This window comes from Rhinatrema bivittatum, chromosome 8 (assembly GCF_901001135.1).
Source record: "Rhinatrema bivittatum chromosome 8, aRhiBiv1.1, whole genome shotgun sequence".
Classification (NCBI taxonomy): Eukaryota; Metazoa; Chordata; class Amphibia; order Gymnophiona; family Rhinatrematidae; genus Rhinatrema; species Rhinatrema bivittatum.
Window position 1 is genome coordinate 133169922 of NC_042622.1, and position 23610 is coordinate 133193531.

Sequence of the window (23610 nt, forward strand, 5' to 3'; positions counted from 1 at the left end):
AAGTTGTAGAAACTATTCTAAAGAATAAAATTCACAGAACATACAGAAAAGCATGGTTTAATAAGAACATAAGAACTTGCCATGCTGGGTTAGACCAAGGGTCCATCAAGCCCAGCATCCTGTTTCCAACAGAGGCCAAACCAGGCTACAAGAACCTTGCAAATTCCCAAACACTAAGAAGATCCCTTGCTACTGATACCAGTAATAGCAGAGGCCATTCCCTAAGTCAACTTGATTAATAGCAGTTAATGGACTTCTCCTCCAAGAACTTATCCAAACCTTTTTTAAACTCATCTACACTAACTGCACTAACATCCTCTGGTAACAAATTTCAGAGCTTAATTGTGTGTTGAGTGAAAAATAATTTTCTCCAGTTAGTCTTAAATATCTATTTGCTAACTTCATGGAGTGCCCCCTAGTCCTATCATCCAAAGTGTGAATAACCAATTCACATCTACTCATTCAAGACCTCTCATGATCTTAAAGACCTCTATCATATCTCCCCTCAGTCATCTCTTCTCCAAGCTGAATAGCCCTAACCTTTTTAGCCTTTCTTTGTAGGGGAGCTGTTCCATGCCCCATATTTTTGTTGCCCTTCTCTGTACCTTCTCCAGTGAAACTATATCTTTGAGATGTGGTGACCAGAATGTACACAGTACTCAACCAGTGAGGATTTAAACAAGGGAATCTGCTACATTTTTTTGAGGGGGATTAATAAAACATGTGGATAACAGTGAACTAGGGGATATAGTGTATTTGGATTTTCAGAATGTGTTTGACAAAGCCCCCTGTGAGAGACTCCTGAGAAAAATTTTAAAAAAGTCATGGGATAGGAGGCAATGTCACGCTATGGAATGCAAACCACTTAAAAAATAGGAAACAGGAACAAATGATCAGTTTTCTCAGTGCAGAAAGTGGAGTGTCTCAGGGATCCTTACTGGGACTGGTGCTTTAATATATTTATAAATGACCTGGAAAAAGGGAATGATGAATGAGGTAATGATCTTGCAGATGATACAGAATTATTTATAGTAGTGAAATCATAAGCAGATTGTGAAAAATTGCAGGAAGAGCTTGAAAGACAGGGAGATTGGGCATCCAAATGGCCGATGAGGTTTCATGTGGCAAGTGCAAAGCGATTAACATAGGGAGAGTAACCTACACTGTAGTTATATGATGTTAGGTTCCATATTAGGAGTTACAACCCAGGAAAATGATCTGGGTGTCATCATGGACAATACTTTGAAATCTTCAGCTCAGTGTGCGGCAAGGTAAAAAAAACCCACAAAAAACCCAATGTTAGGAATCAAAAAAGGAATGGAGAATAAAGACAGAATGTTATAATACTTCTACTGCTCCATGGTGTGACCACACCTAGAGTACTGTGTGCATTGCTGGTCGCAGGATCTCAAAAAAAGAAATAGCTGATCTAGAAAAGGTACAGAGAAGATTGACCAAAATGATAAAGGGGATGGAACTGCTTCCCTATGAGACCATTTAGAAATCAGATGACCATATCCAGATCCCACTCCGGTTTTGTGCATAGAATTTCACCCCCTATAATGTATCACTCCCATGGATTTTTGTAGCCAAAATGCAAGATTTCATTTTTAGCATTAAAATTTAGCTGCCAGTCTAGACCATTCAAGTTTCACTAAATCCCTCATTTCCCATGTCTTCCTGGGAGTGTCTACCCAGTTGTAGATTTTGGGATCCTCCTCAAAAAGACCAGCTTCTCTGATAGTCCTTTCACAATATCACTTGTGCAAATTAAAGAACCAGTCCAAGTACCAAGCCGAGCCACACCAGTAGTATCACCCCCACTCCTTGGGCTGAACTCACTTTACCACTAGTTACCTCCTACTCAACATGGCATCTCTACTAGGAGTCCAGTTTTTAATTCTTCATGTAGACGGTGGCTTTGTGTTTTGAGAACTGAGGACGAAGTCTGTGCCCCTCCCCCACCCCACCCATTTTACAGTATTTGCTATTTTTCTTTTTATTCGCATCTTTGCTCTGGCTTTCCTAGATATTTTTTCATAAATTATAAAAAAGATTGCAGAAAGTCGAATGCTAACTTTTTCTTTACTCTTTCAGCTACTTTGGAAAACCATAGCAGTCTCTTTCCTTACTTTTCTGACAAGGAAACTGGATATCAAATTCTGCTTCACCCAAACTCCTTGAAATCTTAGAAAAAGGTCACTCATTTCAGGGACCCCGATGTAAATGCTTCGTTTAAGACTGTGCTAAAATTTCAGTTTAGCACTCACTCAAAAAAACAAAACAAAAAAACAACTTCTAAAGCAATGGGAGGGTTTAAGTGCAGAGTTGAACAATGCACACATACCCACGTTAAAATATGCTCAGTCTTCATCTGTCGTAGAGATGCTTTGGAGATTGAACATTCTCCGAGGTGCTTTCTTTGGAGGGGGAGGAAAGCCAGGCTGCCTCTCTCCTGGCTACAGGGGTGTTGGGGGGCTTGGGAGTACCAAACCTTAGTCTGTATAACCTCGCAAGTAATATGCGAGCCACGTGGGATTGGATTTTGGGTATTTCTTCACACACCCCACTTCTGGCGGATGGTATGTTGGTAGCGCCACTAGCGGTCACCTATGTTCTTCAGGTGGAAGCCTCCAAATTGCCCACTTTCCTGAACTCTACGGTCTCAATACGGCCTATACGACAGGCTTGGGTCCAGTTAACTAAACGCTTGCAGTCACCGCAGGTCTGGGCTTATTTACTTCCACTTCTTGGCAATGCAGACTTTGTTCCAGGTTCCCAGAGTGCCATATTTCGGCGCTGGATAGCTGCTGGTATTACACGTTTGGGACACGTGTTTACAGGGGAGGGTCGGCCGCTCCCTTATTCTGAATTTCAGGAGTATTATAATTTGGGACGGTTGTCCATCTTCTCCCCTTTGCAAGTTACCCATTACTTGAATGCCATCCCTTTAGCTTTGTCACCAGACCGTGTTTCACAAATTGGAGAATATTCTTCAGCTGGATAGATCCTCTCCCCCGTCTATCTTTTTATTATAAATGGTTAAAGCAGCTTGAGCTGGTGGATATATCTACCACACTTGCAGATAGATGGACGGGGGAGGGGGAATTTGTATTCACTTCCTCTATAATGCGGATTTGCTTTAATCGGGTGGCCAGGATGTCGCAGAATTCTTATTATAGAGAGCTACAATATAAATTCTTGGGGAGGGCTTTTGTCTCCCCATAGATGGCATTTCACCAGCGTATTGCTAACACAGCCACCTGTGGTCGCTGCCCTCAGGCTATTGGCACCCTGTCGCATGCTTTCTGGGCTTATCCATCTATTAAGCTCTTCTGGGCGAAGATTGCGAAATATCTGGCCACTGTATTAACACTTTCTATTCCAGTAGCTCCATTGTGGATATTGTTTGGCTGTATACCGCCTCTTCGAATCTGTGACCCAGGCACTCATCTACTGCTACAAAAAGCCAGCTTGGTTGGGAAGCGAGTAATTCTTCTCACCTGAAGAGAGGTGGAGCCGCCGTTGTTTTGGACCTGGAGGAATCTCTTCTATTTGCTTATGCACATGGAATATCTGTCGTCACGTAGCTCGGCGCATCAGAAGAGTCGTTTTTTGGCGGTCTGGGAGCCTTATATTCAGACTCTCCCATATCCAGCCTGGAGTCATCTATTCAACAACTGACATCATATTCCAAGAGGAGGCTTTAAGTAGTATTAATGCAGTTTTCTTTTAGGCCATGGTGGACTCCACGCTGGGAACCATGGGGTGGGGAAGGGAGAGTGGGATGGGCAGGTATTGTGTAGTTGCGATTGAAAAGTTGAACTGGGGGGGGGGGGGTGTTGAAGTGTCCCGCACCCCCCAGTATTTTAGTTCGTTTTTATGGAAAAATTTAATAAAACACATTTAATCATACATATGCTCAGTTTTTTGCATAGGCTCATGTAAGTCATGAGAGTCTACAATGTGCACAGGTTTAACAAGTACAAACTATGTTTTTTCCCTACAGCACATGGTTTGTGTGCACAAAAGTGCATTCACATAAATCATTCTAAGTGAAGAAAACATTATCTGTGTGCAAGTCCTAAACAAGAACATACGAATTGCCATACCGAGTCAAACCAAAGAGTCCATGAAGCCCAGCATCCTGTGTCCAACAGTGGCTAATCCAAGTTACAAGTACCTGGCAAAATACCCAAACATTAAATAGATCAAGCTGCTATTCCTTATTAAATGAATAGCAGTTTATGGACTTCTCTAGGAACTTTATCTAAACCTTTTTTAAACCCTGTTACACTAACTGCTGAAATCACATCCTCTGGCAATGAATTCCAGAGCTTAATTATGCAGAGTGAAAATTTTCTCCAATTTGTTTTAAATGAACTACTTGCTAACTTCATAAAGTGCACCCTAGTTCTATTTTCTGAGTAAACAACCAATTTACATTTACTCGTTAAGTCCTTTCATGATTTTGTAGTCCTATCTCTCCTCAGCAATCTCTTCTCCAAGCTGAATAGCCCTAACCTCTCTAGCTTTTCCTAGATTAATGGTGACAAGTCCTGTTGCCATTCATCCTGCTTTTGCTCAAAGACCAACACTAGTGCAGGAAACTACTTCATTGCTAACCAGGAGTAAAGTTTCCAGTGCTAAGAAAACAATCAATCCAGCACAACTCTGCATGGGGGGAGGGAGGGGCAGTGGTATTTAAATACCTTCATTAGCATGCGATTTCCACAAGAGGGCACTAAGCATTATATTTTCAGGAGCACATTTTGTGTGTGCAAAACTTTGCTGCATTACAAGTAAAGTTTGAGCACAAAAACAACGTGCCCGCACTTGCAGGTAGAATCAGGGTTCTTCTGAGCATACCTTATTACATCCTCAGATTGGGATAGTGACTAATTATACCTGTATGGAGATCTGTAAAGCATAATGTCTACAGTGCTTTATAAATGCACATACAATATTGCATCTCTTATCTTTGGCCTGGAAGATCAGCACCTTTTATACATAGTACATGTAGGAGGAGAGAAGAAAAAGATTAAGGAAAGCACAGAGAAGTAAGCAAAGCAAGATTAAATCTGCCTTGGAAGGAAAACCCAGGAGAAGAGCAGATTTTTTTTTTTTTTTTTTTTAAATGAAAAAAAGAAGAAGTTTACTCATGGCTTGCCTACAAACAAGATGGAACAGCAATGACAAACAGCTAGCCCTATGAACTTATTGGGCAAGCCTACAGTGAACTCTGGAAGATCTTGAAAATGAAATAAAATTAACACAAGACCTCCGTTTAAAAAAAAAAAAAAAAAGTGGCTGGGGCCTCTTTACAAGAGCAAAATTAATGGTATATTAGAATGAGATTCAAACTCTAGTCCAATTTTTAAAATTCTGCTTTTTTTGTTTGGAGGGTGTTGACAAAAATCCCAGTCTGATCAAATCTCAATTTAAACAATTTCTGGTTTGGATGCTAAATTAGAGTTCAATTTCAAGCAAGTTGTAGGTGATACTTTTTTTTTTAGATTTAACTTCCTACATCTGTGACAAGGCTCTGTTTTAGAAAGGTTGTTGTATATAAATCAATCTCCATGTATTAAACTTGGGCCCACAGCATCATCACATTTTTGCCTTTGTACAAAAGATACTAAAGCCACATGGCAGTCTGGACATGGAGTAGAGTTGACAGCCACAAATACAAAAGTCTAACCTCATTGAATTTAGTATCCTTGCAAAATGGCACATAAGGGTTGTGGTAAAGCCACTTCATGTATTTTCTTTAATGCTGTTCATTCATATATGTTAACGCTCTCATGATGTAAGATGTATTTTACGACACCATGCATGGTTCAGAGATGACCCCTGCAGGAAGCCATACAAGTAACCCCCTCCCCCCTCTAGTCAGCAAGTGATCACAATCTGACCTACTGACCTTCCAAACTACCCTGGCTGCTTATAAAACTGGAGCCCATCATCCCTGGATTACAAAAGGTCAAAGTACCTGAGCTCTCTGGGGAGAAGAGTTTCTCTGGCAAATGAAGCCCTTTCTGAACGGTTGCTGAACCATGGCAGCACAAATATATATATAACACCAAGATCCAGGTTCAAACTATTACTCTGGTTTCAATGCTTCTCCTCCCAAACTGCCTTTTGCTCCTACTGTTTTATTTATTTTGTCACACTTGCTTGGAATGTAAAGTAAACTCTAGTTATGGCCACCTCCTTCTCCCCCATTGAGAATACGGAGGCATCGCACTGATACATGTACTGTAATTGGAGAGGATCAGCACTTAGATAATGATGGGTGTCAAAGTAGAGGAGTATTCATACCAACAGGTCTTAAACCGAACTGTCCTGCCTTTGTTCTGTGTTAACAGGCTACCAATATACAAAAAAATGCTACCTACCCCTGCTGTTTTAAACTGCTTTATTGCTTCTGAGGACTGAACTACCAGGAAAGAAAGGCAGTGGCTCCAAGGCAGCACTCCCATCTTTAACGGATCACTCCTCTGTACCGCACACTGGCAGGATTTTGCTGCCTCCAAAAATGTTGGTGCTCTAGGCAATCGTTTTGCCTAATGGAAGCACCGGCCCTGCTCTCCTCCCTTTGTCTAGCCCACTCTTCACACTTGGGCAGATACAGTAAAAGTTGTGGGAGAGCCAGCGAGCGCCCGCTCTCAACACGCGCACAGGCCAATGTCCTGGGCACGCGATTCAGTATTGGCCCGTATGCAAATTTGGGCCCACGGTAAAAGGAGGCGCTAGCACATCCTTTTTGACAGAAGCGGCAGCTGTCAGCAGGTTTGACAGCCAATGCTTAATTTTACTGGCGTCTGTTCTCGAACCCGCTGACAGCCACGGGCTCAGAAAACAGAAGCCGGCAAAATTGAGCGTCCGTCTTCCAACACGTGGGCAGATTTTTTTAAATTTTTGGGGCCTCTGACTTAATATCACTATGATATTAAGTCTGAGGGTGTACAGAAAAGCAGAAACAGCTTTTCTGTACACTTTCCCGGTGCCTGCTGAAATTATCGCCTACCTTTGGCAGGTGTTAAATTTTGAAAGTAAAATGTGCGGCTTGGCTGCACATTTTACTTTCTGTATTGCGCGGGAATGACTAATAGGCCCATCAACATGCATTTGCATGTTGCGGGCGCTATTAGTTTTCCACGCGCTATTACCTCTTACTGCATAAGGGGTAAAGATAGCGCGTGGAAAATGCGCAGCCAAACGGGGGCTAACAGTGCGCTCAGGCTGAGCGCACTTTACTGCATCGGTCCGACTGAGGTAGGGATCGTGGTCCCCCTCTGGATTTTAGCCAGCCAATATAAATCATTGTTACTATGGAAGGGTATCTTGACCATTATGCAACTGTGAAGGCTGCCCCTGCAGCCCAAGTAACAGAATTCAGGTTTGGAAAGGCAATTTAAGTCTCCTGCACCACCCATTCAGGATTTATAGCTATGGGACATGTTTTATCTAAGCTGCTGTTCCCTGTGGACCCAGAGTACCATACATCTGAAGGACTGGCACCCACACACTTTCCAATCCTCCCTTCACCAATTCACAGCCACTTCTGAGATGCTACCCACACACAGTAAACAACTGCTTCCAAGAAAGGAGATCAAAGACATTTTGTAATACAACTGAGTACAAGGAGATAGGTGGTAGAATAAGCCACCCAAGCATGGGATGCAAGCAGGTCCTATGCTCTGATTTTTCAGCTCCATATTTTAATGGAAGCCAGCAGATAAAGATCAGTCAGCCCATTCAGTCTATTTAGTTTCGCTAGCCTCTGAGCCAAGTCACCACATGTCCCTGTGTTACAAAGAATAGAGTTTTGTTTTTTTTGATTGGCCCATACTTATAAAAGTCGTGAGATTACCAGTTTGTTGGATTTTTATAGCAGATTACAAGGAGAGAAGGGAGAAATATTCAGCTGTTTGCAGTGTATTCATATTATGTATCTCAATTTTGAGCAGTTTACAAGTACACATTCACAATTAGATAAAACAGAACGTTAAACAAATTTATAATAAAACAAAGCCAAAAGTAAAAATAAGACCAACTAAATGAATAAAGCCATCAATAATCTACAAATTTCTGCTAGGTATGAAGTAACTTTTTAAAAGTCATTTTACAGTGGTACAGACAAATAATTGATAATCCAGATAGGGACAAACCAAAACTGCTGTAAAGGATGTGTTCAGATAGCCACACGACTACCTACGGGTGAAGTATAGCTGCTTAGTCATTGCATATCTCAGCTAGCCATTAGATTAGTAAGCACTAAACACTGCTGCTAGGCTACAAACACCCAACGACAATTAATATTCATCTACCATGACCTCAGTTTCTGGGTAAATTAACAGAACAGTTATGAAGCACGCCAGTTCCTCTTTTAACACAGCAGGGCTTGATAATTCCCACAGTACATGGCCCCATCAATCATGCAGCAATGTAGAAGTGTGGCGATCACTGTCAAGCATGCATTGCACTTTAATAATATTATTTTCATGAGTCCCTGCTGATTAATCCATACAAGAATTACCCATTAAAAAGTGGTTTCTAGTCCAGGGCTACATGAAAGTCAGAAACTTGTTTAAAACAAAGTTACCGGTCAGTTTTCCAAATACTTTTCCACAGAACATAATTTAATTTGCTGTACATGAAGTGTGACAGCCACAATGGCAGGAGGGGTGCAGTTGCAGGTTTACAGGGGTGCCGCCCTGTAAACCGTTGTGATGGTGCGCTACTAAACGACGGTATAGAAAAGATTTTAAATTTAAAAAAAAAAAATATATATATTACATTTGGCTTGGGCCAAAGGTTTTTTTTTTGTTTTTAAGCACAGCACCATATTTTATACATATTTTGGCCCAGTAGTTTCTTCCTGCTTCTTTAGTTCTCCAGCTCAAATAGAAACAGGGCTTGGATCCCGATGCTATGACTATTTGTAGCTACCTGGGAATTTTATATCACATACCCTCCCCTCCCACCAACAATATGCCTAGCATGATTGAACTGTAGAAAGAACGCGTTGGTAAGAGGACTTCGGAGTAGCATGAACCATGTATTAAGCACCCCCTTTGGGGAGGTGCCACAGTGGTTCATTCCTAAAGTTTAAATTGTGACCCCCTATGTGGGAAATATGCGCTTGCCAGCAAGCCATTTCATCAGGGTTTAAACACTAACTTCCCTTCTCCCTGACATTTGCCTGAATAAAAGCATCACTTGTGCTTAAGCCTCTCTGCCTAGGAAAGGATACCTGACTATCATGTATTTCTCTGGCTTGTGCTTAGCCCTGAATTCCTGGGGGAGGGGCTGGGTGTTCCCTAGTCAGAGGCAGGACAAAGTCAGGAGGTATAGATTTCAGCAGCCAATGAAATGATCCGGGCACACCCCCTGAGCCAAAGCCAATAGTGTAGGGACTCGTCTGTTGCTATGGGAAAGTAGCCAATCATGTAATGACACATCATCTGCCTTTGTATGAATGTACAATAAAAGGAAGAGCCTCGTGAGGGCTCAGCCTTTTTGCCTTCTCTTCCTGCCTGCGATGAAAGCTGTCTCAAGTGTGTTCGATGCCTCCATACTCTACAACCCCCTAGAGTTCTAGGGGCAGATCAGAAGCAGGAATTTGGAAAGAGGTGGTGTATTTGTCTCCTCTTCCAGTGGGCTTCAGTAGCAGCACGCTGCTTTACTGTGGGTGCCTCTTGCCATTTAATAGATTCAGGTCCTGCCTTCCCATTGGTTGCCCAAGGCATTTTACTTTCAGGTACAGCAGATATTGCTCTGTCCCCAGAGAGGGCTTACAATCGAAGCTTGGCCTTGAGGCAATGGAGGGGTAAGTGACTTGCTTAAGGTCACAAAAAGCATCAGCGGGATTTGAACCCCCGACTTCTCTGGTCCACAGCCTGCTGCTCTAACCACTGCTATTAGACTCCAGAAGAGGCACTCACATTTTCTCTTTATTTTGGGGGTATGGAGACAGTTTCCACGTTCCAAGAAAGGCCAGCTCACCCTCCCCTTCCTTGGCTGTTTCTCCAGGGAAGAAAACCCTTGTTTTGGAATCTTGAGAAATATTCAGGAAATTCACAGCAGCCTGCTGCATATATTTTTATAAAGAGGGAATTATGTCAACTAGTCTAAGCACTAGTGTTTGCGCCGAGAAAACATACCTTTAAATGCAGAGAGGGATTCTTACAGCTGACAAGGCAAGGAGAGCGGGAGGGATTGACAGAACACAGCGTTTAAAGCAGACTGTTTTGGGGCGAAATTTTTACACCAATCGAAACAGAGGAAAACCAGCCAATCAAAGAAAGGTAAACAATACAGTAGCGAAAACCAAACATAGAATCACTAGTTATATAAAATATTGCCACTCAATTTCATTATTTAAACCCTTGGGATGGAGACAGTCCAATCTGAAAATCCACTTTTGTTCTTTTTGAATAAGCATCTCAGAAAAATTACCACCCTGACGTGGTGGAAGTAGCACGTCAATTACAAAAACATTTCAAATAGTTTTCTGAATACCCTGTCGATCGCCAATGTGTAACCAGGGGTGCCGTTTCACGGCCAGTGCGAATGTTAGAACGGTGTTCTACGATTCTTGTCCTAACTTGTCTGGTGGTTTTGCCCACATACAGTTTAGGGCAAGGGCAAGAGATCATGTAGACTACTCCCCGTGATTGGCAAGTGGTGGAAAATTTGAGAGAAAATTTTTGATGAGTTATGGGATGTTCAAAATTAGAGTCGGGAATGACGTGAGGGCAAACAGAACATTGTCCACATGGTTGGTGACCTGAAAAGTTTAATACACCTAAGGACGGACTATCTTGAAAATGAGAATGAATCAAAATATTTCTTACAATCCCTCCCGCTCTCCTTGCCTTGTCAGCTGTAAGAATCCCTATCTGCATTTAAAGATTTATTTATTTATTTATTGTTTTTTATATACCGCCGCTCAAAGATATCACGTCGGTGTACATAGAACAAAAATACGCAGTTGCGTGTACATATAACAGTATAATAATATCTGAATTCCACAATACATTAAAACAGTAAAATACAAAATCAAGAACTTAATTAACGGAATATTAGATAGAAATATAGAGTAAAATAAATGTGATTGCATAACTTAATCTAGTATCAAGGCGAAAAACTGGGGGTATAGGAGGGGTGGGGAGCAAATTGGAACGGGAAGGGAAGAGAAAGGGTAAGGAAGGAAAGGGTGATATACATATGTACAGAGGGCGAGATCAAAGGTTATAAGAGAGTAACAATAGAGCTAGAATGCCTAGAAGAGGAGGGCATAGTTAAACTAAAGTTGAGAGTAATAGTTTAGTGAAAAGATGGAAAGAATGGCAGACTAAGAAAAGGGAGTAATAGGAGTTAAGAGAGTTAAGGAGTTAAGGAGTTAAGATGTTTTCTCAGTGCAAACACTATGTACCCTCTTTTGGTCTAGTTCTTATAAATGTATAATTGTCGTTTCTTTTATTCTAGTTTCTTAAAATTACCCTGTCCCTCCCGATGCAGCCTTCGGGTGAAACACGGGGTCTGTGTTGGGGGACCCTAAAAGAGAACTATTTCAAGTTTGGCTTGTGAGCAATGGAGTTGCCTTATTGAAAATAAATCAAATTATTTTGTATGAATTCAAAATTTGGACCTTCAAGTTCTTTGCATTCCTTTGGTGTTTGATATATCCATAAAGATTCAACATTGCATTTAGTTTCCTGCAGAACTTATTCTGCTTGACTCAATACTTTCTAACATAGTGCCAACCCTCCACCAATTTCATTCATCCATTTTTCCTATTTCGATATCATTTGTACCCGGGTATCACAACATTGTTCTCTTCAGAGTAATTTTCGTTTGCTATTACATGCTGTCAATCAACAATTTTGTAATCCATTCCACCTTGGTACCTATTCAAGTTTCTCATTTTAATCATGAGCCGGTGTGATAACATCAAAAGCTTTGCTGAAATCCAAGTAAACCAGTGTGCGCTCTTGATTTCTCTAGTCACCCAAAAAAATCTGATTTAATAGGATCTTCCTCTGGTGAAACAAATGTTGCCTCGGGTCCAGCAACCCACTGGATTTTAGATAGTTTACTATCCTATTCTTCAGCAGAGCATCCATTAATTTTCCCGCCACTGAGGTGACCTTGTTTATAAAATAGCTGCTTCCAGAGATTCAGGGGAATTACATGAGAAAACCTTGAACTCAGATTCCAAAATTACAACTGAATCAAGAATCCAGGACTAGCTACAAAGCTGCTCTACCTTACAATTGTTTCCTTAATAGAATGCAGTGGTGGGCATAAACAGCCTTGCGACTCAAAAATTGATCAAAAGATGACTTATTAGAAAGTTAATCATAAAACAAAGCTGACTGCTCTTACTGTTACATCTGGAAATGTGTAGCATTTAAGCTTCCTATCATTTGCTGGAGTAACGAGGATACAGATTGTGTAGTAAGAAATAGGCAGGCACATGCATTTAAAGCACTGTTTTGGGTCCACAGAGTTAGTCAGTGTTTTAGTAATTATCTAAAGCAGTCACCTAGGATGGCGATTAAAGCTGCCTACACGCTTCAATGCAATTCGTTTACATGCAGAAGTAATTGACTTGTAATATTAGTCATGTTATCTGGCATCTCATGGAGCTGGTCATGTTAAGTAGCACCATCAATTCAAGCAGATGCCAACCCTGCTTAATTATAACCTAAACAGCAAACATGGTTTCCAAATATTCTGACCAGCTGTGTCACAGCAGCCCTCGTCATGCTTCACAAATGTAAAGGTAGGTTGAAGTTTTTAAAGTGTTAAATATCAATGCAATGGACTGCTTGAATAGTCAGGGCTATTTAGACATCCAGCTGCTCTAGAAAAAAAAAACTGAAACAATGTTCATGTCCCATCAAGGATTTTTTTTTATTAACTGTCAGAACAGAGGCAACTTGAGTGTAAAAGCTAAGCACACTGGGACAGATGTATGAGAAAAAAAAATTAGAGAGACTTAAGAGCAAATGTATGGAACGTAGTACAACAGAACTCAGCTTTCTGTATCACATTACTTGGGGCTACATCTGGAATTACAACCCCTTCCTGACATTGCCTCTTGTATAACAGGAGATTTCAACTCTGTATTTTAATGAGGAGCTCCACTAGAGTGAATATCGAGCCCCAAGCACAAGAATGGAAGCTCCTTGTAGACTGATAGCTCAGCGGCTTCATCCATGACACATGCTAGAACTGGGAGTGTGTTCTAAACATGAAAAGCTTCTCTATCACAAGGACATGAACAGAGTGGTGCTAGGATGCAGTCATAAGTCAGAGGTGCCTAAGTTTGTGAACAGCTCTCCAGCATTTGACATTCAACCTAGTTCTGTCACTTAAAGTCCATAACACAACCCCTCTCCATCAAATATCTGTTTTACATTTACTGTGATGTGTGAAGTTGTTGAAACTTCATCCTACTCTCACTTTCTCTATTATGTATTTATCTATCTAAGATGCCACTGTGCTGACACATCAGAAACCACTGCTGGTAGCATCAGACTTATCCAGAGCACAATGGATTTTGATTTGATGTCATCTTCCATGCAATCTGAAGCAAACATCAAATTGTTTTTGATTGTGCAAATACACCAGAGGACATATGATTTTGTAAATCAGAACCAGTTTCTAAATCAGATTGGTGGTGGTGGTTAAGTGCAGCTTGTGTACTGTGTGAGCAGCCTACACAGTTGAACAATTCAACTGGTTACAACATCCCTGCAGCAATATAAGCTGGGCCCAGGGAGGTTAATTGATTTACTCAAACTCAGGAGTAACTAAGTTCAGTGCTGACTGATTACTAGGCTACTCTTCCAGCCCGAAATAAGGAAAGGGAAGATGCAAGGAAAAAAGGGAGATAAACAGCAAACTTTGGGATACAGCAAAAAAGATGGAACAGATTCAAGAAATGGGCAGGTTTATATTGAGGAACCTCTGTAATCGCGTGACACACAGCCCAAGCCTTTCCTCTTGCAAAGCTAGGACAAACTGCAAGAAAAGCAGTCATTTGATCTAATGGGATGATTCCCACCTACCTTGCAAAGAACAGGAGGAAAGAATGGAGAACGCAAGACAAGAAGTCACCCCAACCCTGCCTCTAACACACCAGTGCTAATCAAAAATATATTAGACTAAAAAAGTGGGATCTTTATTTTTGATCAGTTAAGACAAACCCAACTTGACTGAAGAATCATTAAAATCCACCCATTTTTGTGTTGCTTTCCTTTTAACTTTGCTCCAGAAGCAATTAGTTTGCTCCAGAAGCAAATGACAATTTAATACCTGTCGACTCTCACCATTGTCAGACTATGGAAGTCAGCAGCACTTCTCTCATGAACAAATGCAGGCATCACCCTGACAAGTGAAGTCTGGAGTAGAGCACAGACTGCTGAAGAGTACTCAGGAAATTACATTTTGACAAAAGCAGCCAGAAGCAATAAAAAACAAACAAAAAAATGGATCTTTTGAAGACTATAGTTAGTGTTTCAGCAGCGATATGGCTGAGATTTACTTCTCAAAGCAGCATTAAGACCTGGCTGTTTACATGTTCCTTTGGGGACAAGCTGAGATTTTAACTTGTATTTGCTTTGAATTTATTCTGATTTTAGTGTTTTTACTAAAGTTTATTGCTTCATTAAGCAAATACAGTTAAAACAATATAGCATGGGGAGGGTGGGAGTGGGGAGGGGGGTTTTCTTTTCTCAAAAAAAAAAAAAAAAAAACACCAAATATTGTTAACCTGGATATATATGCTGTTATGTTTGTTATGGTTTATATATAAATAAAGTTTCAAAAAAAAAACAATATAGCAATTATACTGTATACTGCTTATACTTCTTATACTGAAAATGCATCCCCAATCCAATAAACCTACAAAAGAAGAGTTCAGAGGAGGGCTTCAAAACCATAAATACTGTACAACTGGAAATGTGCAGGAGAAAAGTAAAAGTACATATCAATTTTTAAAGTAAAAAAATTCCTGCGTTCTTATATCCATGCTTTTACAAAGCATAGATGAGAGTGGGGTAGATACATTCCCATTTACAGAAGAGTGTTTAGGTAGAACTAGGAAGCCTGAAAGTGGACAAGACCATGGGACCAGATGAGATACATACCTGAAGACTGGAGGATAGCTAATGTAATCCCCATATTTAAAAAGGGCTCCAGGGGCGATCCGGGAAACTACAGACCGGTTAGCCTGACTTGCCAGGAAAAATAGTGGAAAGTATTGTAAACATCAAAATCACAGAACATATAGAAAGACATGGTTTAATGGAACAAAGTCAGCATGGCTTTACCCAAGGCAAGTCTTGCCTCACAAATCTGCTTCACTTTTTTGAAGGAGTTAACATGTGGATAAAGGTGAACTGGTAGATGTAGTGTACTTGGATTTTCAGAGGGTATTTGACAAAGTTCCTCATGAGAGGCTTCTAGGAAAAATAAAGTCATGGGATAGGTGGTGATGTCCTTTCATGAATTACAAACTGGCTAAAAGACAGGAAACAGTAGGATTAGATGGTCAATTTTCTCAGTGGAAAGGAGTGGGCAGTGGAGTGCCTCAGGAATCTATATTGGGACCCTTACTTTTCAATATATTTATAAATGATCTGGAAATAAATACGACGAGTGAGGTAATCAAATTTGCAGATGATACAAAATTGTTCAGAGTAGTTAAATCACAAGCAGATTGTGATAAATTGCAGGAAGACCTTGTGAGGCTGGAAAATTGGGCATAAAAAATGGCAGATGAAATTTAATGTGGACAAGTGCAAGGTGATGCATATAGGGAAAAATAACCCATGCTATAGTTACACAATGTTAGGTTCCATATTAGATGCTACCACCCAAGAAAGAGATCTAGGCGTCATAGTGGATAACACATTGAAATCATCGGTTCAGTGTGCTTTTTTTGACTGCCGCAGCAAACAGAATGTTGGGAATTATTAGAAAGGGAATGGTGACTAAAATGGAAAAATGTCAACGCCTCTGTATTGCTCCATGGTGAGACTGCACCTTGAATACTGTGTACAATTCTGGTCACCGCATCTCAAAAAAAAATATATATAATTGCGATGGAGAAGGTACAGAGAAGGGCTACCAAAATAAGGGGAATGGAACAGCTCCCCTATGAGAAAAGACTAAAGAGGTTAGGACTTTTCAGCTTGGAGAGGAGACGGCTGAGGGGGGATATGATAGAGGTGTTTAAAATCATGAGAGGTCTAGAACGGGTAGATATGAATCGGTTTTTTACTCTTTCAGATAATAGAAAGACTAGGGGGCACTCCATGAAGTTAGCATGTGGCATATTTAAAACTAATCGGAAAAAATTATTTCACTCAACGCACAATTAAACTCTGGAATTTGTTGCCAGAAGATGTGGTTAGTGCAGTTAGTATAGCTGTGTTTAAAAAAGGATTGGATAAGTTCTTGGAGGAGAAGTCCATTACCTGCTATTAAGTTGACTTAGATAACCACCGCTATTACTAGCAACGGTAACATGGAAGAGACTTAATTTTTGGGTACTTGCCAGGTTTTTATGGCCTGGATTGGCCACTGTTGGAAACAGGATGCTGGGCTTGATGGACCCTTGGTCTGACCCAGTATGGCATGTTCTTAGGATACTAAAGGAGTACCAATTAGTGCCGGCAGGTCTGCTGAAAGACCTGTTTAATAGACCCTTGGACTCAGTAGTGCAGGAGGACTAAATGGCAGATGTGGTCCTGCTTCCCAAAAGTTATAGCAGGGAGTAGCTGCAAACTACAGGATGGTTAGATTTACCTTGATGGGAAAAATTAATGGAGAGATCCTAAAGGAAAGCAGAGTTGCTTACCTATAACATGTGTTCTAGGACAGCAGGATGTTAGTCCTCACATATGGGTGACATCAGATGGAGCCCGGCACAGAAAAACTTCTGTCAAAGTTTCTAGAACTTTGACTGGCACAATGAGCACACCCAGCATGCCACTAACTGAGCAGCTACATGGGGTCCCCCTTCAGTCTCGTTACAGAGAAACTGAAAAATAAAATAAACTTAAATGAAGCCCAACTTTGTGGAGTGGTGGGCAGGTTTCATGAGGACTAACATCCTGCTGTCCTAGGAGAACACCTGTTACAGGTAAGCAACTCTTTCTCTCAGGACAAGCAGGATGGTAGTCTTCACATATGGGTGAATACATAGCATCTGGCTCTTTCAGAACGGAGCGGACCAAAAGATAGAAAACAGGTGCCAACAGGCACAATAACCTAGGTGCTGTTGTTAAGAGCCAAAAAAGGTTACGAGGACAGACTGGTCGAAGCTGCTTTCCTGGCAGCAGTCTCTGTCCAAGCAATAGTGAGAAAACTCCACATTGTAGCTCTGCAGATCTCTGCCATGGGAACTTCATGCAAGTTAGCCATTGAAGTTGCCAAGGCCCAGAAAGAGTGAGCCTTAACATGGCCCTCAAACTGCAATCCTGCTCACGCATAACAGAACAAGATAGAGTCCGCTAGACAGGTAGACAAGGCATGCTTGGCTACAGCAACTCCCATTCTGTTCTTATCAAACGAGATAAAGAGTTGTGTGGACAGCCTATGGCCTGCCGTGCTCTCAAGGTAGAATGCTAAGGCCCTCTTACAATCCAAGGTATGCAAAGCCCATTCATCTGGGTGCAAATGAGGTCTCAGGAAGAAGGTAGGGAGGATGATAGATTGGTTTAGATGGAAATCTGATACCATCTTAGCAAGGACTTAGGATGAGTACGGAGAACCACCCTATCATGAAAGAACTTCGTATAAGGTGGATGTGTCACCAACACGAAGTTCACTGACCACAGCCAAAAATATCACAACTGCAAATGTAATTTTAATTTTGTATGTTAAGCAACATTTTATTTTAATTTAGTTTAGGTATAATGTTGATTGTTACACATTTGTAATTTTGATTTTCTGTAAACTGCCAAGATTGTTTACTAGATTGACAGTATACAAATATGACCTTCCAGGTCAGATATTTCAGGTCACACGTGCGCACAAGCTCAAGAGTTCATGAGATGAGCCAAGACCACATTAAGATCCCAGGACACAGGCGGAGGGCGCTTCAACTAAAGTGTGATTCATACGTGGTCTGCATCACACACCAGGAGGTGCACAGAGATGGGCATATCATTCACCCTGTGGTGATATGCCCCAATGGCACTGGGATGCACTCTGACCAAGTTGATCTTTAAAGCAGCTTCTGACAGGTGCAACAGATAGTCCAAGAATTTTGGGGTGGAGCAGGTAAACAGATCCAACCGATGCTGCTCACACCAGACTGCAAACCTCTTCCACTTCAGGCTGTACAAAATTTCTAGTCGAAGGCTTCCTGGAGGCAACCAGAACCTGGGATACATAGACAGAAAGGGGCTGCAAGACTAGCCTTTCAACATTCAGGCTAGTTAGACAACATCCTGAGATTTGGATGACTCATCCTTCCGTGATCCTGCATGACTAGGGTCGGGGAGGTGCCCAGACTGATTGGGTTCTGGACCAAGAGGTCCTGCAGGAGTGGGAACCAAACCGGATACAGTCAACAGGGGTCTAGGAGGATCATGGTTCCCTCATCCTGCCGGAGCTTCAAGAGCGTCCATCACCAGCAGGAATGGAGGATATGCATATAGAAGCCCTTTGCCCAAAGGGTGGGCAAAAAGCATCAGAGGCTTGTTTGCCATCCTCCCAGTAGAGGGAGCAAAAGGACTCCATCTTGTTACTGCAGGGGAAGGCAAACACATCCATGTCTGAGGTTCCCCACAGATGGAAGACCATGCTCACACTGCCACCGGGTCCCAGAGACCACTCATGGGGCCGAAAAGCCCAACTTAGTTGGTCTGTCACTACATTCTGTCACCACAGGTAGATGGCTTGAAGCAACATGTTCTGAAAAGCAGGCCCAGGACCAAGTCTGGGCCTGCTTTCAGAACATGATCCCATGCTTCCCTGGTTTTCTGATGTACCACATCGCTACCTGACTGATGTCCAAATCTGTCCTTATCCCGATCAAACAGTCCTGAACGCCTATGAGCTGTAATGGATCGCTCAGAGCTCCCAAAAGTTGATTTAGCACAGCCTCCTCAGCCGACCACAAGGCTTGGGTGCAGAGCCCTTCTATGTGGGCACCCTACCCCCGCGTGGATGATCGGTGGTGAGAACAATTTTGGAAGGAAGGAGAGTGAAAGAGACCCCACTGCTCCAGATTGGCTAGGTCCTCCCACCAGGACAAGGAAATCTGGAGTGGTGGGGTGACATGCACATTGAGGTCCTGGGAGGCTTGCTGCCACTGGGACTGAAGGGTCCACTGTGCCCTGCGCACGTGTAAGCTGGCAAAGGGAGTGACATGGAACATGGCTGCCATGTGACCCAGAAGGCAGAGGATAAGACTGGCAGTGACCCTCTGGCTGACGCACCAAACTCATCAAGTCCACCAAGGTGAGCACTAGGTCGCAAGGAAGATAGGCCTTGCCTCCACAGTGTCCAGGTGGGCACTGATGAAATCCAGGGACAGAGTCAGATGGGATTTTGGGTAGTTGAAGACAAACCCGAGAGACTGCAACACCTGAATGGTTAAGTGCAGAGACCAAAGCACCCTGGTTGGGAGCTGCTCTTGATTAACCAGTCTAATTAAGGGAACACCTGCTACCTTACACAGCACAGGTGCACTGCCACTGGTGCTAGGTATCTGGTGAAGATGTGCGTTAAGGCAAGGCCCCACGGCAGCACCCTGTATTGAAAATACCTGGAGCCCGCCAGGAAGCAGAGAAATCTCCGGTGACTGCCCGAGATCTCGATGTGCTCTGGCATCGGTGGAGGCACAGATGGGGCCTATGGCTTGATATCCCTGAAGACTGAGAGCACCACCAACTGAACCCCTATGATCCAGCTCTTCCTTGAAAGCTGCCATGGATAAGAGCAAGCGCCACCGGATCACCCTTGAAATGAGGGGGTGGGGGGGGGTGGGGAATCTGTGCCCGGCACTGACATGGGTATCTGTGGGGAGCACCTCGGACTCCCGGGTTATAAAAAAGGCTAAGCCTGGTCTCCGTGGGGCCACTTTGAGGGCAACACGGCCAATGCTGGTGCCGTCCCGGAACTGAAGCCATGACCAGATAGCGACCGGCAACTGCTTCCTCGATCTCTGGTGCTCAGCCTGGTCTTTCCCGGCACAGATGCCAGAGCACTAGCATGTCCCTAGCACCTCTTTTTGGACAGGAGCGGTGGCTGTCAGCGGGTTTGACAGCCAATGCTCAATTTTGCTGGCGTCTGTTCCCGAGCCTGCTGACAGCCATGGGTTCAGAAACCGGACGCCGGCGAAATTGAGTGTCCGGTTTTCAACCAGCGAGCCGCGGGCCTATTTCAAATTATTTCTTTTTTTTTTTTTTTTTTACTTTAACTTTCGGGACCTCCGACTTAATATAGCCATGATATTAAGTCAGAGGGTGCACAGAAAAGCAGTTTCCTGGAGCCGGCAGAAATTAACGCCTACCTTTGGGAAGGCGCTAATTTCTTAAAGTAAAACGTGTGGCTTGGCTGCACATTTTACTTACAGAACGCGCGGGAATACCTAATAGGGCCATCAAGATGCATTTTGCGGGCGCTATTAGGTTCGGGGGGTTGGATGCGCATTTTCGACATGCTATTACCCCTTACTGAATAAGGGGTAAAGCTAGCGTGTCGAAAAGGCAGGAGTTAATTTTGGCCGGCACCAGGAAATCAGTTTTCTGTACACCCTCCACCTTAATATCATAGCGATATTAAGTCGGAGGCCCCAAAGATTTAAAAAAAAAAAAAAAAAAAAAATCTGCCCGCGGGTTGGAAAACGGAAGCTCAATTTTACTGGCGTCAGTTTTCCAAACCCATGGCTGTCAGCAGGTTTGACAACCAACACCAGTAAAATTAAGCGATGGCTGTCAAACCCGCTGACAGCCACCGCTTCTGTCAAAAAGGAGATGCGGGCCCTTATTTGCATACCTGGGCTTCCTGAATCATGCGCCCAGGAGAGTGCCCTGGGAATGTGTCGGGAAAGCGGGCGCTCCCGTGACGTTTTCTGTATCTGCCCATTAGATTGTAAGCCCTCTGGGGATAGGGAAATACCTACAGTACCTGAATGTAATCCACTTTGAAGTGCTACGAAAAGTGGAATATAAATCTAAATAATATGGCTAATTCTGTTATCTATAGAAAAACACTTTATGGTAAACAAATTTGCTTTTTCTGTTAATAAGCACAGTTTAGTTAGATATGATGTGACAAGTCCCAAGCTAAGGGTTGCAGCAGTGCATTTACTGAACAGCAACCTGGATCCCACCATGGAGAATAACTATTGGGTGAATAGGCTACGCAAAATTGCTTGTCTGAATTTACTATCGCTCAGATTATTTAGGACAGTAATGGGACATAGAAGTGTGTACTGACAACCAGGTTGCAGCTTTGCAGATGTCTTCATATAGTATGGCTCAGAACCATGGCTGCATCTAACTTGAGGAGCCTTGAGGTCTAATTTTTAGGCTTGCTAGTCCATAGCAGATGGATAATGTACATTTGGCAATGGCTGTGCCAATTCATATGCATATCAGAGATTTGCATGCACATTCCTCATGCATAACCATTGTAGATATTTTGATAACCAGATTGGCTGGGTGTCCTGAGGACTTAGTATAGCTGTTTGGTAATATTTAAATGACGCAGAGTGATGACTAAACTGGGCAAGGATTTTTTTCTTACTGTTAGCTCAAGGTGACATCATGGGAGTATTCAGTATGTTTTCTGCATTCAGTTCACATTATATCAAAAAAGTCACTCCCCACATGACTCATGCAGGTCACCTTTAAGCTGATGTTTTAAGATACCTGCTCTGAATCACAAAAGGCATATAAATAGGTTTGTTTGTTTTCCCAAGATATGTAGATCTGGAGATACTGAAATACATTTAACACAGGATTAGACTTTTCCACATTTTAGGTCAAGTGCGCACAAAGTCCTTGTAAAAGAATACGCACTGCCTCTCCTTTCAAACATGAAACCCTTGCACACTTTTTATACAGCTCCTTGCATCCCTTCAGCATTTCTATATCCACTTTAGTCATCTTACCTTTATCTGCCAACGACAGTGTGCTACTGAAGTACTGCTCCTCTATACTCCATGACGTTTCATTGACTTTGTTTGACACACCGCATGATCCAACGCAGTTCACCTTGATGGCTAAAAGGGCAGAAAATTGGGCACAGTGTCAAGGGTCGGAATGTGCATCATCCATACCAAATTCCAATAGTCAGTTTGAGCCCCAGAAGCCTTAAGCAGACGTTAGCTGACAGATTTCAGCTCAGTTGTACTGTTTCGGCTGTTTTCCTATAAATATAGGAATGGAATAGAAAAAAAAACCAAAAAAAAACAAAACTATTCACAAATACAGAATATGATCAGTGCAAGAAATGTCAGTACTTACCCCCTCCCGCCCACTCCAATTCAGGGCTTCCATGTTCCCTGAAGGCATTTTGTGGTACATTATCAGGATGAGAGTCTTAGACTATTTTATTTAGTTTAGGGCTCAGTATACACCAAGACCATTCATTTTCTTATCACTGGTGCTCCAACCCCTTTCAGAGTCCATTCTGCAGAACTAAAGCAATCCCTGGAGGTGCCTAGCAGCAAGCAGCTGGGTGTGAAGCAATTGGAAAAGCCTCAGAAAAAAAAAAACTTGAGAACCTGAAACACTTTAATGGTGGAGATTGTGCAACCAAAACATCTGATAACAGGATATAATGGACCAGATTGACAAATTAAAAAAAAAAGTAAATAAAGTGAACAAATCATCAGGACTGGACAGCATCCACCCCAGAACTCTAAAAAAAAAAAAAAATAAATAAAAATAAAAAAAAAATTGATGCATGAAAGCAAAACTGTTACTAATCTATAACCTATCATTCAAAAACAGTCATGATACCTGAAGACTGGAAAGTGGCCAGTGTGACCGATTTTCAAAAAAAGGGTTCCAGAGTGATCTGGGAAAATATAGACCAGCAATGACTGTGCTGGGCAAAGTCGTAGAAGCTATTCTTAAAAAAACAAAATCACTGGCCAGACAGATCAGGGTGAATGGGGAATGAATCAACATGGTTTTAGCAGAGGACGTCTTGCTTAGCAATCTTTTAGATTTTTTTTTTTTTTTGCAGGTATAAACATGTAAAGGTGAGACTTGACTGTCAACTACCTTATGAAAATCCAAATACTAAGTCCCCCATAAGAGATTCCTCAGGAAATTATATCTTGGAATAAGCAGTGTATTATGGACACTGAACTGGTTAAGACAGGAAACAGAGGGTAGGACTAAATGGTCAGGTTTTCCAAATAGAGATTAGTCATTAGCACAGATCCCAATACCAGTCCCTGTGGTACTCCATTATTTAATATATTCAGAAATCTTCTGCAAAAAGGGAACAAGCAAGGTGATCAAATTTGCAGGTAACACTTTCAGGCCAATGCAATATTGGCGTGGGGAAAACGGGTGCTCATGATTGAGCACCTGCTCTTCCAACGTGCACTGACAG

General features: G+C 42.2%; 1 protein-coding gene across 3 annotated transcripts in view; it reads right to left on the bottom strand.

Moving 5' to 3' along the window:
- The window catches only part of ARRDC1 (arrestin domain containing 1), a 201869-nt gene that overhangs the window by 102091 nt on the left and 76168 nt on the right, over positions 1–23610 (bottom strand). For all 3 annotated transcript variants that reach the window (XM_029611468.1, XM_029611467.1, XM_029611469.1), the window contains exon 2: positions 22154–22264. In XM_029611468.1, the coding sequence (XP_029467328.1) occupies positions 22154–22264 (111 nt within the window). The remainder of the gene's footprint in view (positions 1–22153; positions 22265–23610) is intronic.